The following is an 18092-nucleotide window of genomic DNA, read 5'->3' on the forward strand; positions in this document are numbered from 1 at the left end:
TCATCTAAAGAGAGGCTCTTAAAATTCGTTAAAGACGATTCAAAACTAAATATAAGAGCATTAATTTTGAAGCATAGCTGTAAAACATCAACATTAGAGTCAGTTCTATGTCATACAATATTGGCAAAAAGACAGCTCAAGTGTTAATATTTATTTACGGCGCTCATTTTTGTGCTAATATTTTTTTTTTATCACTTAAGTGTCAACTTTTTTGGAAAACGACTATGTGAGTGCCAACTTTAGTGAGGTCATCGGAATTTCTTGCCATTGGCACTAAAGTGATCATTTTTTTCACTGATTTGGTACTAAAATGATCACTTTTTGGATTACTTAAGTGCAAATTTTTTTGGAAAAAAATTATTTAAGCGCCAACTCAAGTGAAGTAGTCGGAATTTCTCGCCGTTGGCATTAAAGTGATCGTTTTTTCTTTGATTTGATACTTAAATAATTCAAAAAAATTAGCATCAAAGTAGCCGCTTTGCACAAATATTGACACTTGAGGTGTCCTTATGCCTCCAATATCTGATTGTATCTGTGGCTGTAACATCTGAGTTCACTCACTAATCAAACATAATAGAAAGCTATGACTACCGTGCACTATTTGTTCCCACCATGTCAAAAACCGGAACTAGTGATCGAACCAACACATGTATCGGCTTCAAAGTGTGCTAAGTTTTCCCTCCTGCCAATTCATTTTGCTTAAGTCTCTCTACGTTCCCAATAGAAACAATGAATTCCAATTTTCATGCTCTGTGACATTGACTTGCTCTTTAGACCCACAAAAAAAAAAAAAAAAAAAGATTGACTTGCTCTGTCGACAGAACACTTCCACATGAAAACATAATACGAAGAGCACTTCCTTTCCGAGAAAGCAACGCGAGCACAAACGGGCTCAACTAGCTTACATATTACATACCACATATTCTGACATATCCGTTAAAACTTGAAACTCTACAGGGAATCAAACATACCATCACTGAAATCGAAACCAAGAACAATGAAATCACTTCGTGTTAGATTTGATTTTATACTTATCTTGTTGAGGATTATCCTTAGGATTGCTGGAAGAATTTAGAGAAGATGAAAATGAGAATGGTTGGAAATCTGTTGGAAAAGATGAGAAAATGGGATTAACTGTCCGAGACGTGCAAATATTGTCCTTAATGATAATTTCACCCATCGGAATGCGAAACTCGGTATGATATGCTCTACCTGTTATCCGATACAACATACTTTTTTCTTTATTACGCATGAAATAATGGAAGGAACACGAACAACTAAATTGTATGTATAACTGAGCAAAAAAAGAAAAGAGAAATGGAATGAGAGTAAAGATATTCGTACTTTTGTATATCTCTTCTCAATTATGTCCAGAATAACAATTCTTTGTACACCGAGTGTAACGGAACCCACATATATTTAATTATGATATATACTACACATAACAACAATGTGTTTATCTATGCGAACCGTTGTTTCGCGGACAATCCACATTTTGGAAAATAATTTTCAAAAAATGATTGCATGCATTGCTTGCAAAGATGTGTGAACAAACTTTTTTCTAATCATCCGTGAAAATATTCAGGCATAAACTATTGTCGATAAAAAAAACATTTCTCATTAACTAATTATTTATAACAATATAATCAATCCAAAATATTTTTCACATCGTTCATTTCCCACGAAACAAAGGGACCCTATATAGATAGAAGAATTTTTTATTCTTATATTTAGTAAACCTCTCAATATTATTTTTCAATAATTTGCGGAAGAAGTATCAACATGGAATTCTTGTACTTATTATGGATAAGGTCTTAGAAAATTATGCTAGAAATCCAGGACGACTTGTCCATTATATCAACCAGCATACACTTCAAAAATAATACTTTCGTTCTGTAAATAAATTATCTCGCGTTACATAACCAGAGGGTCTGGGGTGGGCTACATTTTGCTACAACTACAACCCCAAGACATCGACCCACATAGATCCCAACAAGCACAAAGATGTTTTTTTGTCTTTCCAGTTCCTAATCAAGTTCTAGATTTGGCATCCCTCTTTTGTATAACGTATGGTAAATGTAGTAGTTAATTCAATTTGAAGGGATTAGTACTGTGACCTGTATAATAATTGATGCTTTAAGGCATGACTAAGCGGTAAAGCGAGTCGTATTCTGTGTCTGACTAAACAATAAACATATACATGCAAGTTCTGAAAAATTGAGATTCATATCAATTGCGACCATGCCTATTCTCTAAAACTAACGTACGGCATGAAGTGGCTTATAAGAATATTACAAATCGTAGGATGATGTCTCACACAATCTTATTTCCACAAGGATTGGCTAGGCTTCACCCGGTTGGATTAATTACTGAGCTAGAGGGGGGCAGCAAAGTTAGCTGGAATGCTCAGTCATATTTAGTTCCTGATGACAGGTGATTTTGCTAGTTATTATCACCTAATAATCGCAAAGTTCGCAACCTCGCGTGATTGAAATCGACCGTGCTGAAGATTAGCAATACTCAAATCACTAACTTAATGCTGTACATGGTAACTTAAACCTAAGAGCGAGCCATGTGATTATTTAGAATAACCGTTCTTCCTAAAATGTCGCTGATTTCGACTTACGTCGCAAGCGAACGTTCTAATGAAGCGAACCTAACCATCTTGGCGGGATTACAAAGATGGGGGCGACCACATCTCACCCCCTTTCCGCAGCACGCACCCGCTTTCCCAAAGGGAACAAAAACGATATCAAATTCAGATTTGAATAACAATAACATAGGCATAATGATCGATTACAAATTTGATTGAAGAAGTAATACGCCAGACTTTTCAAATCGTGTTTATTAGGATCCCCATTTAAAATTTTTTGCAAATTGATTTTGTAAAATTGGCTTTCACGTACCTTGTATAGGGGGGTTGAAATGTGAACCTAAATCCCACAAGACAAATTATAACTCATGCACACCAAGCTAGGTCGTGAACAAGAGCCGAAAGACGTTCAAGCTCAAAGCTACTAGTTCTATGGTACTTTATTCTATTTCTTTCTAGTCTCGAGTGACTGGCTTTCCTTTCGAGCAGACTAAAAAGAGGAGACGTTTTTATTCGGTGCTGCCATTTTGTTAACTTAACCTTGTCTTAGTTGGGTCATTTAGGATTTAGTTCGATCGTGCCAAAATTGAATTGAGATATCATTCGAATACGACATGGTTAAAGTTCATGGAGAATGAACGATCTGAAAAATATTTTTGATTGCTTGAAATAATTGGTCAATGAAATATGTTTCATTATGAAAGACAAGTTACGTCTAAATATTTTTGAAGACAATAATTTTTTTTTTTTGCTCATTCGATTTTGTGAGTGGTATATGATATTATATCTAGAAAAATATTTTTCAAATCATTCATGAAGCAAACGCTCTCTAAAACCAGTTTACAAAATTGATTTACTAGGGGAGCGTTTGAATTTTAAAGGGCTTTTGACGGTCTAACATACTGCCTGGTAAAACTAATTCTGTAAATCAATGTCAGTGAGTTTGGAATTGCTTAGGAGGAGCCATTCGGGGATTCGAACCTGTCCCCTTGAGGCATTAAACCACTCGAGAGTGAAGTCTTCCGTCCCTTGTCAATTACTTTTACTAAGTTTGGAGGACAATAGTTTGGAGTCATATGCGTTTTTCAGAGCCAAAAAAGTGGCGGGCCTCTATCAAGGAGCTCCAAGATTGGAACTTTTGCGCAGTTTCGGTGAAGATTGACTCCGAAAATATCTGGTAAGCTCGAAATCCATCCACTTCCCTGGAAAACGAAACATGCCCCCGTTTCTCCAGGAATGGTAGATTTGCCACGTTGCCGTCTTCCTCGTAAGATCCATCTGCTTTTTCCCACACCGTCAAAGACTAAATTTGAGAATGATTTCAGTGGGGTTGAAACTGGATGTCTGAATTTCAAGAAAACAACATGTGAAATTGGTGATTAGGCGTGTTTGCCAATCTCTTTTTCAAATTCATAGTTTCTTCAACGTCAGTTCTAATCCTTTTTTTTTAAGCATATATGAGCAAATTGGGAAGCAAACAGAGATTCGCCAATTAAAGAGGGAGGAGAAAGGAAACAGAACGCCGAACGTAAGAATTAGCAGCTCATCGCAGAAAGTTCGCCCGGCTTCTTTTCCCTGGCTCCCGGGGAAATCTTTCCTTCGGGTTCTCGAGAAAATCACGCAGCCCCGAGAAAACCCAAAGCTTTGTTTTTTCGGAAAGACGAAGAAAAACAGCGATGCAGAGTCGGAACCAGGGGAATTACCGGAACCCGTGTCTGACGATGCACCAGCCATGGGCTTCTTTGCTCGTGTACGGGATCAAGCGCATCGAGGGCAGGTCTTGGCCTGCCCCAATTCGAGGTTTGATTATGGGACCCTTCTTCATACTTCTAATTTCGCGCCGAATTTCCAAACGTTTTTAATTTTTTTTGCTGTTACATGGTCTGAAACGAGAAAGGAGTGGATTTGTTCATGGAGCCCTTTGAGCTAGTAATTTTGATCTGTTCATGTTGTTCCCCTATCTGGGTTCTTGAAATTTTCAGTGATTGTTTAGTTTTCTTTTACCAAGTTCTTTAGTGGATTGTGGAGTTCGAAGGATGAAGTGAATGGTGAGAGAACTTGCAGAGACTGGAAGGGAGAAAAGGTTGAACATTGTTCACTCATAGAACTTGAGAAAGATAGAAGGGCCTACTGTTCGGCGCAAAATCGGTGTTTGACTTTGGTTGACCAGTTTGTGCGGGCCACTGATGTTTTCATGCTTCAGAAGTTTATAGAGAACTGCCTAATTGGTTTGCCGAGAAATAACAGCAAGAACAAATTGAAAACCAATATGTGAACTGACACAAACGAGGTTGTGTGTTTTTTGAAAATGTTTGAACACACAGGTTTTTATCACAAGCAAGTGCACATCAACTGTGTTAGAAGTTGATAAGTGGTGACTTATTGTTGCTGAAAGTTCGTGTAACTGAGAATGGAATGATGTGGCACAAATTTAATACGTAGCACCTACAGTTCGGGGCAGTGAAAGATATGAAGTACAAACGTCTCGCGCATGCATCGAGATAGCCTTGAGAAAGTTAGAATGTTACTCTCAGCTCATATAAACAATTCTTTGTTAACAACATTATGTTAAACTTTGAGTATGGAAGTTCAAAAAGTCTGTGTGCAAAGCTGGGATCTAGCGAGTACTGTCGACGTCTTGTTGAAGAAGTTTTGAATATGCTTTTCCCTTTCCCTTTCCTTTTCCTTTTCAAGGATCTCTGACTGTATAGCACATCCTTTGTGAAGGCCGCCTTTGGATCCACGCTGCTGGCAAAGTTCCAGACGAATCCACAATCAAAGCCATGGAGGAGTTCTATAGGGAGATTTATGCAGTTAATGGGATTACTGAAATTAAGTTCCCTGAGCACTATCCTGTCTCAAGACTACTAGGTATTCAAAGGGGGAGCTATCCATGCTACAATTAGCATACTCGAACATTTTTCTTTAAAGTGCATTTAAGCCTCTTATTTTGAAGTTCTTGAAAATTCAAATCATCTATCGATGGATTTCTCAAATGAATAGCAGTTTTATGTATGTCTTGATAGAAAAAAGTGTGGATATATGGATGCTTTTATCACTCCATCTCACCCGCATGAATTTCTGTTTCATCTAAGCTCTTTGTTGGACAAAGTTTCTAACAGTAGATTCTGCGTCATAGAACTGGTGTTCATCTTTTTCCAAATGTATTGACAATTGTAATTTTTTTGGCTGTGAAAAGGGTGTGTCGAAGTGGTTGGCTGTGTCCGAGGTGAAGAACTAGCCCGCTGGGATGGGGTGCCTGAAGGGGTGGGAGACACCGATCCTTCGCTTGCTTTGTTTCCTGATTACCTATCTGATTTCACAAATAAAGTTGAACATGGAAACATTTGTAATTGCAGGTAAGGCTGGAAGCGCTAACAGATTTTTGCTGGCTCTGTGAACAACCACAGGTGTGTAAATCTGCCTTACACGCAATCGGCAATGTTCTCACATACTTTTGTTCAGCATTTATGTACTTCCTACACTGATTTAACTTTGTTGATATACATTTAAGTAATACAGAAATTAGTCATTCCATTTGAGATGCGAGGGTACCAGAAGATTTACAACTTGGAAAAGAAGGTAAAGGATTTGGCTACATAAATTGTCTTCTCATGTATGAGATTGCACATATGCTGACAAAAAAACAACTTTTCACAGATATATGAAGCTGCAGCCAGAGGACTTATTAAAGTGGAAAGTCCACTGCCTGTAAAGTTTCCGCTTCCAAATCCACGTGATCATTTTTCGTTGAAGCCAGGTTCCCTGTTACTACATGCGTCTGAATCTAAACAAAGTGTACCTGGCAAATCATCGAGTCTCAGTGCCGCCATAGCTGGGGCACGAGCTGCTGCCACTCAGTTTTCAAAGAACCAAAATCACAGTACATCTTTATCACCGAGAACAAGTGCGTTGAATATCGACACCTTGCGGAAGGTTGAGACGGCACCATCTGATTTGGAAGAAGTTTCAGATGACAGTATTCCTAGGGATAATGAGAAAGAGTTTAGCGGCTACAATCAAACTTTAACAAGAGAGCGGAAGCAGCAGGCGGGGCCTTCTTCAAAGGTGCGGCGATTCTCCTTCTAAACTATTGGTACTTCCTTCTTATAAGAATTGCTAGTTTTCCATTTAGGCAGTTACTTCGAGTGGGCAATGTAGTTATTTCACAAAGGTAATGAGAAGATAGTTGACGTTTATAGGTTTGCTGCAAAATTATATAGGGGCTATGGCCATTCACACTCTGATTTTAGTGAAACCAGGACTAGCTACGAGCTTACTGATTAAATGTTGATTACAGGTGCAATTGTTTTGCAGAAAATGAATGATTTGGAAAACATTTTTCTAACCATAATTGTTTGTATTGCTTACAAAAATGAATGAATGAAAAAAAAATTCATCATCCAGGAAAATAGTTAGATATAACTTCTTATTGATAATGAATTAATTTTAGTTGACTAATTATTTCAAGCAATACAAGTGATTATTTTTAGGAAAACGTTTTTCAAATCTTTCATTTTTTGCGAAACAAACAGAGCCTACAATTTGGTCATGAGATAAGCCTGAGAGAGTAAGTCACAGCTGAGGCCGGTCAGAAGGATCTCATATTCGTTCTTGGTGCATGACTGTTGAATTGGGTTCCTGCTTTTGACGTTCATGGAGTGCATCAAACCAATTTTCAACTCCCTTGCTTTCTGTTATGAATCAACCATTTCTGCTGATTTACAGTCTTTTACTTTCTAGATTTTTGCTGAAGCTGTACGGGCATTGAAGTCTCCATGAACATACTGTTCATATTATTCCTAGTGTGTGCTCAAGGTTGAACTTCTGGATGCGGAGAACAAATGTGCATTGACACATGGTTTCGTGGGGATTCGAATACATCTTTTCGGGAAGTCATATAATAAGACTCGGATGCCCTCATGTAAGGCCGCCTCTTTGTTCAATAATCATGTACAGGTCGTCATTTTATCGACCGAGCTTGGTGTATGATAAGTGTTTTTATAGGTGATACTGACAATTGCTTCCTTGGTTGTACAATAGTGTACTAATAACCGTGTGATCGTGGTGATGGATTTCATATTCCTTCTTCGAACTCGTTTTAGATTTTATCTCGAGATGTTCCTTTTTACACTTGACTTGCTCATAAGTATGTCTTAGCATGAACATCATGGATGCCATACAGTAATTGTATGTGTCAGTCAATTACGTCTATGCAGTAATAGATTGGATTACAAAACTAGTACACAAAATGACTTTTTACAATCTATTATTGCGGGCTTATGAACAAGTCACTTTTTTCATACCATTTTATGGTCTGTTGCATCATTTTTTTTTTAATCAGTCTTCCGACACTTAGAACCTGTTTGGTAATAGATTCTGTTTCCGAGAATAATCTCTGAACAGAAATATTTTTTTTTTTTAATTCTGTTTTCAGGAACGGAGAAGTGGATTTTTTTTTTCGCTTCTTGTTTCTGTTTCAAATCTGTTCTTTGGCACTGGTTTATTTTTGGGAATAGAAAAATTAAACGGCATTATCAAATAGATTTCTGTACTTTCTGTTTTGGAGATAAAAGAACAGGAATTAGAGAAACGGGAATCATACGATATAGGCCCTTGGCATTACGACTGCTTCTATGGGTTGACCGAGCAACAACGTGATAATCCAAAGGTAGACGGGGTCAGAATTCCTGGTCTATGTGCATTTTAAAGCGTTTACATCTGCCAGCTGGCTCCGAAACACACGTTGACAATTTTGCCTCAAAGGCCTTGACCAGCTGCAGATTTGGTTCCCATCTGGTCCAGTCTTTCTTCAGACCAGCCACGCTTCTATAAAAACAGCATCATCTGTCTTACCAGTTAAACAAACTTAGGATCCACGAAAAAATGGGTCTCCTCTCAAAGTTGCTTGCTTTCATCTTGATCCACCAATTGCTTGTATCGGCGGTCTTATCGGATGGTTCGATTCGCTCACACCATCTTCCTCATGGGTTGAGGGTGTTGCCTATTAGGGTCACAAGAAGGTCTCCTCCACCACCTCCTAAGGTGAATGCTCCTATGCATTTCAAAAGTCCTCCTCCTAGACCGATGGGTCCGCCACCACCTCTGCTGCCCCCTCCGCCACCGCCACCATGCAGCTAGTCAGATTGATGCCGATCGCTGGACCGATCCCTGCAATTTTTCCTCATACTTGCTGTAGATGTTTGTGACTTGATTTCCAGATTGTTTGGTTTCTATAGTGATTCGTGTATATGAATGTAAGAGAACATTAGACGAATAAAAAGGGCTGAATACAGCAGTTCACTGCCTTGTCATTCTTCGAATTAAATACGATCCCGACATACGTGCATCTGCTTAAATTTTCGGGTACGAAGTTGTTGAAGATATACACAGTATTTTAATCGAGAACCTCTTCAATTGCAGAGCCAAACAAGATCCAAGACCAATTGCGGGTCTAAGATCCTGCATTTGTTTTCTTTTCCCCTTTTGCTGCTGAGCCTTTTGGGTTGTATCTAATTCAGGTTTGATCGATTGGTCCTCCCAAGTGACCCCCAAGAAATCTGCCAGAGGAGCATTAACTTAACTTTTTCAGAACAGTAGGTTCGTACTGAGATTGACATGCAAGACTAGATTAAAGAATGACTGGGCACATTCCTCCCATGGGCTATTTAAAACAGCAATGAATGCTGCTGCATCTGCCTTCATCTAACAGATCCCAACACCATGATCGCCATTCCAAAGCCTCTTGCTCTCATCCTGATACTCCAGTTGCTCGTATCTGCAGCTTCATCCGGTGATGGTTCGACGGATCATCATAAGTTGAATGTGGTGTTGCCAGACCGGGTCACCAGAAGATCTCCTCCACCACCTCCCAAGGTAAATGGCCCTGTCCAGTTCATAAAGCCTCGTACTCCACCAATCGGCCCACCTCCGCCTCCATCGCCGTGCAGCTAGTGATGCCACCCACATCACATTCTTGATTCCTGCTTTCTTTTTCCCCTCAGGCTTTATGTTCCTGAACGTATGAAAATCTTTGAGGGGCCAAAAGCGGAACGAAGAGAAAAAATGTTAGTGCGATGTTAACCTTGTAGTTCTGCAATTTCTTCTGCTTTTTCTCTCATTCGTCTCAAGATTTTGATTTGAGTCATTTTTATTAACTGTCTGGACACCTGTGGATTATGTTAAAAGCTTCATACTTCAGAGGACGAATAGGACTTTTATCTCAACTATCCGACTTGCCCAAATTTTTCTTTTGCTCGCAAAGCTACGCCGATTTGCCCTTCGGATAAGGCGCCACCGAGCCGGACACATGTGGACACCGACGCGATGCCCGTGAAATGAACTCTTTCCAAATTAAAACACCAGTTGGCCTTTTACCCCAATATTAAGACAGCATCAAGAACCAGAGGATTGATGAATTTCCAAAGATGTTATTACATGTCGAATTTCATACGTGTGTGTAAAAGAGGCATACCCACCTCCTGATGAATAAAGGGAAAATACTGAAGTACTACAGGGATGATCTGCCAAATGAGTCTCTCACATTTAAGACAAGAACAGAGGAAACATCAAAAGAGGATCCTCCCTCCCAGTATCCAAAATGGGGCAATTTATAAGAACCCCCACTTCAACCTGAAAAGTTCATGTTCCACCAGAGTCTCAAACCGAACTGAGTTGTAATCTTGATCCGTGTCAACATTTGTAGATCAACAAAACTTCTCATGTTCATGTTGTTGCACTTCACTCCCAATCGTCATCACTCAATCGATCCTCAATCTCTTCTTTTGGTGGCCTCACCACCAGCACCACCGTCCCTAGACTCTCCTCCACCCCCATTTCCTTCAATCTCCGCCCTCGCTCCACCTTCAACCCGTAGCCACCCCCGGCATCATCGGCATCCACCGCCACCATATAGAAGCCTTCGTCCTCGACCACCTCTTTCCTCCCCCTGTCGGCCACGACCAAGATGGCCTCCTCCTTGTACCACCTATTCACCTTCCACGGCAGCGCCCTTGCGTCCGGGAATGCCACCACTACCCCTCCGCTGGACAATCCCAACACCGGCTCCCACCCCGGCAAAACCACCCACCTCGCCCACCCTTTATCCGCCACCACCAACCCGAACTCCCCTTCGCTCTTGCACTGCCACGGAGCCTCCAAGACCTCTCTTTCCCTCTCCTCCACCCGACAGACCGGTAACACTGCCACCGAGCTCGCCTGCGCCACCTCCCCCATCTTCAGCCTCACCACTGGTACCCGAACCCCATCCTGCACTTGCCCTTCTTTTCCATTTCCTTCTCCACCTTTCCATTCCAATTCTTCCAATATCGCGCCTTTTGCTTTCTCCGTCTCTGCCACGCTCATCGCCTGCTCCAATGCCGCCGTCCTCTGCTCCGACGGGTTCCTGTGCTCTCTACTTTTCCTATAATACATGAAAGACAAGCAGTCTCCGGGCGATTTATACTCGAACTTCTCCCACCCCTTATCCCCGCGCCGCCGAGGAAAATCCTTCATGGCGCGGGCGAGATCCTGCGCGCCCCTCGCGTCGAACTTATTCCTAACTATGAATTCCGCCGCAGCAGACCGCTCTGCGGCACTCAAGAGCCGGATTTCATATAGGAGCTCGGCGCCGCCCATATCGAAGGCGGCGACAACATCTGGGTCTGTCTTCGATTGGATTAAGGAGTCCCTGACCTTGGCGGCGACGACGAGGCGGTTCTGCTCGACGCCGGAGATGCCAGTGACCTCCTCGAGGGAGGGAGGGGTGAAGCCTTCCTGGAAGAGGGAAGGGATGAGGGGAGCGTATTCGAACCAAGGGCCGAGGCGGTTGGCGAGGATGTCGAGGCGGCCAGCGATGTCGAGGGAGCGGAATTGGGAGGGAAGCGGGGAGGGGGGAGGGCGGAAGGGCTGGTAGACCCGCTGCTGCTGCGGTGGAGGGTTGAGGCTGGCGGAGATGGGCCTTGGGCCGGCTGAGTGGTGTTGGTGGTGGTGGTGGGGGTGGTGGAGGGAAGGGGAAGTGAGGGGTTTGAGGATGGTGGTGGTGGTGGGATTGAAGAATTGGTGGTGGTGGGCGTGGGTGGTGTTGATGAGGGTTAAAGAGAGCATGGTGGCGGTGGCGGTGGCGGTGGTGCGGTGAGAGTGGAGGGGGTTCACCGTGAGTCTCCCAGTGAAACCTTATCTGCACTGAAATCCAATTATGGCTTTGATTTTTTTTTTTGGAGGGGGGCATTGAAGAGGAAGATTGAAAAGTCAAACTTGATTTGATCTCAATTCTCAAATCAAAGAAACAGGCTTCTGCTTTGGAAGTTAAATGGGCCAAAGCCCAAATTGGGAATTTCCTTGTGAATTTCTCCTTTTCACATTCACTTCTCCTCTCCTTTCCTTTCCTTTCCTATTCTTCCATCCACACTTCCAACTTATTTGGAATCCTAACTTATGTTCAATTGAATCCGTTAAGAATTCAAGCATCGTTTTCACCTCGAGTAGCAAGGGCTAACCCACGGGGGTCGGAGGCCGCTGTCGCCTCATCGAGCACCTGCAGGTTTGAGGTTTAAATTGCAATAATCTTCGAATTTTCACATAAGCTTTAGAGTTCTACCGCGTTCTAGTCTATCATATTTTGTGCAATAATTCTTGCTAGGGATAACAGCGCACCTAAGCTCTTTCTGGGGCGATAGAAGCAATCTTCCTAAGATCGAAGGAATCTAAGAGCTCTTTCTTTTGGAATTATTCTGAGTTTTCTAGGATCTACGGTGTAAACCGAAATGTGATTCCTTTTGACTTGACAAGTAAAGCCCTTCGAAATGAGCTCAAGAAGTATCAAACATGTATGCGCAAGCTAAAATGAGAAATCTATGGCTTAAGTTCGGCGTTCAGACAATGGTACCTTATATTTATTTCGTAAAAAAATGGGTTTACGGAGGACTATTGTGCTCATGTAGTCCACGGGTAGTTTTGTGCCCTTTTTTTTTTTATGTTGATGACATAGGCCGTAAATGACAAGGATTATTCCACTAACACTAACCAATGCAAACTCTGATGGGGATCAAATAGTTATTCATGTACCCTTATCATTGGAGACTTAAGCGAAAGCTCGTTTACATATGTTTTCTCATATGAGTCTGTTGTCTACAACTACTGGGAATCTCAATTCTATGCCCGTGGTTGTCCCCCAATTTTGAGATGAAGACATGGGTGAAGCTAGCTATTTGTTCGGTATTAAGATTGTTAGAGATTGTTATGATTAATGTGGAAAAAATTACGAAATTAAAACTGAGGAGAAGAAACGAACATAAAGATTTATGTGGAAACCCTTGCAACAAAATCACGAGAAGAGGAGAAGCAAAATCCACTGTAGAATCAATGATTACAAAAGATGGTTCTCAAAGACAAAAGACCCTTTTCTGTCTCTGCTTCTTAACATAATAGCTTGAGAAAGAGTAATATTTATATTATTGCCCCTAAAACCTTAACTTTTGCCCAAGCACATAAAAGATTAAAGACATGCTCAAGAGAGATAGGTTTAATAAACTCCTTAATTTGTCTCAAGAGACTTACAACAAGATAGCTGCTTGAACGATATCAAATGCGTCAATTACAAATCTACGGAGGCTCCCCCAGAAAAAGAACGTGAGACTAAGCCTGGACGTGCACATGCAATTCGTATTAGGGCTTTGTGTTGGTGATGTCATTGGTGACATAAGATCCACAGAGCTACCACATGCATGCGTTTGCTCCTAAATCAAAATTTGATTCTTCTCTCCATTCAACCATATGGGGACACCGACACCAAGTGAAGTGAAGACTGTCCGTTTGAAAAAGCTCTTCAAACCCAGCTGAAAGCCCTCACTAGAGAGCTTTCTTACATCACCACCGGTGTCAGCATTGACCAATCCTCTTCTCTTTGAATGTTTGAACTTCTAAAAGACTTTCAATTGCTTCTGGAACTTTTCTGTCGAACCCACTGAAAAATATGTTTTTGGACGACCAACCCTTTTAACCGCAGACGGCCCACATCATATTATTTTTTATAAACTATGGTTTTCATTATTCTATCTAACTCTAGCTGCATAGCATCATTATTATTAGCCCAAGCCCCCACGTACTTCCCTTATTATAAGCATTTCTTTGACCAACTCTTTAGGACCTGAGCACTAGAGGATAGGATAAGAGCCAGTGATTGTCACTGGCATGGAGTTTGAGCAGCCATCATAGATAAGAATCCTTGAGCAAACAAAGTCGCTTGGTGTAATTACCACAAGGAATGTACCATATTCACCTCTTTGAATATCAATTGGGGGATTGGAAATGGATCAAATTTAGTAGTATGGCAAGTGAAAATAGCCTCACCCAAAAATTTATCGTGTGTTTTGAAGTTTCTAGATACATATATCATTTCTTTTCAGCCTTCCCATTTGGGTCCATGATGACTTTACTAGTCTTTCCTACACCTAGATATGAACATTTTAAGTCATTTTTAACTGTGTTAATGCTGTCCTAATGTTAAAAAGTCAGAGTACCAACGTGAAAAAGTAATTGTCCCAAACATGACACCTCTATGTGAAAAAAATAACGGTGGCATTGCCCTTAAATACATACAAGGATGAGCAATGAGATTCGACAAATTAGAACGATACAATATTGCTTTACTCTGGTATCATGAAAACCCGAATCGAAACGAATCGAACTATTGACATTCCTAGTCGGGATGAGTGTGAAAGGGCTTCCAACTTTGTTTGGTCTTCCAATGCGCTTCCAGGTCAAAGTTTGCCATGCATACTATAGCATCATTTGCTCATATTGTCACTATTACTAGTTGCTTTTGGTTAAAGTAGGAGAATCACTGTCTTTCAAGATTTAATAATAGCCTTGTTAGTATAATCGCCAAACGGTGTCTTGCTTGCACCACGTTTCATAAAGAAGGAAACAAAAAGATCAATCGTGATTTGAGTCATTTGATGACAGAAACGTTTGTTTTTTTTATTGCTCGTGATTAAAGAATACAAATGCCACGAGGGCTATACTTTGTAGCTGGAATGTTGAAAATTGAGTGCTTTGCTACTGAACTAATGGCCTCTTTCTATGCTTTATCACAAAAATCAGAGTGGAAAAGCTCGAGTCTAATTAGCAAAGAGATTAGGAAGCTGCTAGCATCTATCAATTATTTCTGATTACATGATCTCCCAATCAACGAGTGTTTTATGCAAAACACGCGATGATGATGAGTGGATCTACAGTTGAGATTGTGCCGTCCCTAACAATACAACTAGGAAAGCATTTCCCAATAAATTATAGTAAAATGGATAATTTCTAGTCCCTGAAAATAAAATTGAAAAAGATTACGAAATTATGTACCTCACAATCATATCTGTTTGAGGATTAATTAGTTGCACGAGATGACGCGCATAAGCTTATGCTGCGGACCTCCGAACAATTCGTGATGCATTACTTGGCTAAGAAATATCTCGCGTGAAGAGATATTCTAGCTGCCAATGTCTTGATGGAGCACTCGCCAACCTCAAATTTACGCATCGAGGGCGATATTAGACTAGTTATGTTTAAAATTGAATATTCTGTAACGGGTGTGAGACACGTATAATAACACTCAAATGAGATTATTAGCCTTGGTCGTCTATCCCCCATATCGCCAATCACAGGCATAAGCGCATGCAACTATTTGTCATGCAAAACACGAGCGCACAAGGGACAAACCGAGAAAGTTGCAATAGAGGAAAAACCTCTCATCATCAAGGGATAAAGAATTGATGGCGCAGGCCGATTCAATGTACCCTTCCGCAAGAGGGCTTAAAAGGACTTGGCCCCATCTGTTTCCCTTTCCTTGTCCTTCCTCAAAAATCTTCCCTCAATTCCTCTTTTGTTTTCCATCTCTCTTTCCCAACTTGCCATCTGTCTTTTTTTCTCTCCTTCATGGACTGCTCGATCCTCTTCAGTGGAAAATATGAGCTCTGATGGGTGATGGCCAATTTGAATATGGTCAAGCACATTTTGTGTTGGCAACAAAAGGAAGAGGCAAAGGCCAAAGGGTGTGGTCACTATTTGTCCCGCATAAACCTTAGTCATCCCTTGCAAATCCCCGAAATGATCTTCTTTTGGACGAGACCGAAGAGGTCATGTTCTTTCGATAGTTGAAATATAGCTCGAGATACCACCTGATCACGATATAGAAAAGAAATTCAAAGTTGAAAAATGAGGCACGACCGCCTATACCAATTGATTGCATAGTTTGAATGTCTAATTGGATTGCTTACAAGATTATAACGTACGGATATCGGCATTCAAATGAAGAGAAATGCTCGAAACTTTGCAACTAATGGTATTCAATCCAAGTTCTATTCAAATCAAGGCCTTTTTTTTTTGCACGAAAGTGAGAAAGAAATGCCTAAACTCAAAATAAGAATATGCCTTCCTTATCCATGTCTATAGATCTTTGACATAAGGATCCAATTCATCAAACCAAGAAAAACCTTCAAAAAGCCATGAAAGATCACAAAAGATTAGCCAAAAGGGGTGATGTCTGTTCACTTCCGAAGACCCATCAAGAGCTTGCCAACTTGTTCCAATCTAAAACTTCAGGCCACTGGCTAACCAGGACATGGCCAAGTGAGCACAGGGCAGCGTGACAAGTGGATCCGAATCCGCACAAAGGCAGAGTCCTTGTCCTAACCATCAAAACAAAATGAAATCATCAAAATGATGTCACTCTTTGAATTCTCATCTGACCAAGGCCGCCATGCCCACGAATGCCTTTGACTCACGTGTGCAAATTTTGATTTTCGGAGGAGGTGGGGTCCTATTAACGACCACACAACTTTCTAAAGAGTGCCCACCAAAGTTCATCCAACCTTGCCCACTTTCCGATTCCCCCCCTATCACCATCTCCATCGATTTTAGCTTTTCCTCCCCTTTGATCATGTGAACTCCACATTTTGTTTATTTTGAATGCCACAGTGTTCACTCCCCCCACCTTCACGCCTATATATACAAATCACACGAAGGCCACAACCTTCAACTTCATGTGACCACAGCAGCTCACTTTCTTGATCTGCTCCTCTTGATTTCTTGGTCAAAAGAACTGATAGAATTCAACGTACACTGCATCATGGATTGGGATTCTTCTCCTTTCCAGTACCCGAGTTTATCGGAGTTCTCCACTGATTGTTCTTCCTTCAATTCTTCAGAATCTCACCACTTCTCGCTCGGTTACGACCCCGGTGCTGCTCTCTTTGCCCCGTCGTCGCTTCCTTTCAACGAGAACGACTCCGAAGAAATGCTCCTCTACGGAGTCATCACCGCGGCAACGCAGGACTACTCCGTGGACACCATCTCTTCCTCGCACGCCGCTAGAGACCACGAGGAAGTGAACTCAAGGTCGGGAGACGTCATCAGCCCGGACGAGAACGAGGGCGAGCCTGCCAGGGAGGCCTCGTACCGTGGGGTGCGGCGCAGGCCGTGGGGGAAGTACGCGGCGGAGATAAGGGACTCGACCAGGAACGGGGTCCGGGTCTGGCTTGGGACGTTCGACACGCCCGAGGAGGCCGCCCTGGCCTACGACCAGGCCGCGATCGCGATGAGGGGCCCGCTGGCCGTGCTCAACTTCCCTCCGGAGGTGGTCTACAAGTCCCTCCGAGAAATGGGGGGCCACCACAACAACGACAGCGCCGTCGTCGGGCTTCAGGAGGGCGGCTCGCCGGTTCTCGCCCTCAAGAAGAGGCACTCCATGAGGAGGAAGTCCGAGATGAAGAAGAAGAAAGAGAAGGAGCTGATGCTGAAGAATGCGGTGGTGCTGGAGGATCTTGGAGCTGCTTACTTGGAGGAGCTCCTCAAGATATCCGAAGACCCTGGCCCTTGGTGATGCAAAACTCCATTCTAACTTTCACTTGCAAGAATCTACGAGTTCTGTGCTGTCAAAGTATTATAGCTGAGGAGCAATTCCTAGATTTTAATCTCTTCCCCATCTTGTAAGCTTGATTGTGAATCCGAGTTCTTCCATGGATAAAGCTGAGATGAAGCTCATGATTGAGAGAGTGGGAGGTAACTTAAAGTGGCATTTACTATTCTTGTAGGTCCTGCAATTTTTGTCGACAAAGACGAGAGTGGGCCACCTTTTCTTTTGTCTTTATATGCTATGTGTGGATGGTTTAATGATAATACAGGCTACTGCATGACATTGATTCTGACCGTTGTGACAGTTATAGGACCATTTCGAGGTGGTGGTATCCTACGATTCTCGCGAGCGGCTCTGGACCAAGGAAAGATGGCTCTGAACTATAGAAATGGATCATTTGTTGTTTAGTAACGGGTGTCACTACAACTATATTAATATGGAAAAAATAGTTCATACATCCGGTGGCGGAGATAGGAAAGCGAGCGGGTTAAAAAAAAGTGTCTTGTCGATTTTTTTTTTTATCATTGTTTGATTTTTCTTTATCAAAAACTGCTAGCTTGACAGATCTGTCAGTAATGTCAGGAATCTTTGACC

The 18092-nt window shown here is 41.8% G+C and overlaps 3 protein-coding genes across 4 annotated transcripts; 2 read left to right on the forward strand and 1 right to left on the reverse strand.

Annotated features, from left to right (window-relative positions):
* The first annotated feature begins 4065 nt into the window (after window positions 1–4065).
* On the forward strand, window positions 4066–10207 carry LOC115743940. 2 transcript variants are annotated; one of them, XM_048280600.1, is made up of 7 exons: window positions 4066–4393; window positions 5321–5464; window positions 5793–5860; window positions 5953–6003; window positions 6116–6175; window positions 6254–6661; window positions 9378–10207. In XM_048280600.1, the coding sequence occupies exons 1-7, from the start codon at window positions 4270–4272 to the stop codon at window positions 9414–9416; spliced, it is 894 nt and encodes a 297-aa protein (XP_048136557.1). In that variant the 5' UTR covers window positions 4066–4269; the 3' UTR covers window positions 9417–10207. The 2 variants fall into 2 exon arrangements, with proteins under 2 accessions (XP_048136557.1, XP_030534822.1); XM_030678962.2 differs by lacking the exon at window positions 9378–10207 and adding an exon at window positions 7337–7710 and having other exon boundaries at window positions 4072–4393.
* LOC115743939 (rubisco accumulation factor 1.1, chloroplastic-like) lies at window positions 9993–11773 on the reverse strand. The gene has a single exon (XM_030678960.2). It carries the CDS (start codon window positions 11696–11698, stop codon window positions 10334–10336), a length of 1365 nt encoding a protein of 454 aa, XP_030534820.2. The 5' UTR covers window positions 11699–11773; the 3' UTR covers window positions 9993–10333.
* A 4242-nt stretch (window positions 11774–16015) lies between these two features.
* On the forward strand, window positions 16016–17873 carry LOC115743941 (ethylene-response factor C3-like). The gene has a single exon (XM_030678968.2). The coding sequence runs from the start codon at window positions 16713–16715 to the stop codon at window positions 17463–17465; it is 753 nt and encodes a 250-aa protein (XP_030534828.1). The 5' UTR covers window positions 16016–16712; the 3' UTR covers window positions 17466–17873.
* Window positions 17874–18092: the final 219 nt, after the last annotated feature.

Source organism: Rhodamnia argentea, chromosome 1 (assembly GCF_020921035.1).
Source record: "Rhodamnia argentea isolate NSW1041297 chromosome 1, ASM2092103v1, whole genome shotgun sequence".
NCBI lineage: Eukaryota > Viridiplantae > Streptophyta > Magnoliopsida > Myrtales > Myrtaceae > Rhodamnia > Rhodamnia argentea.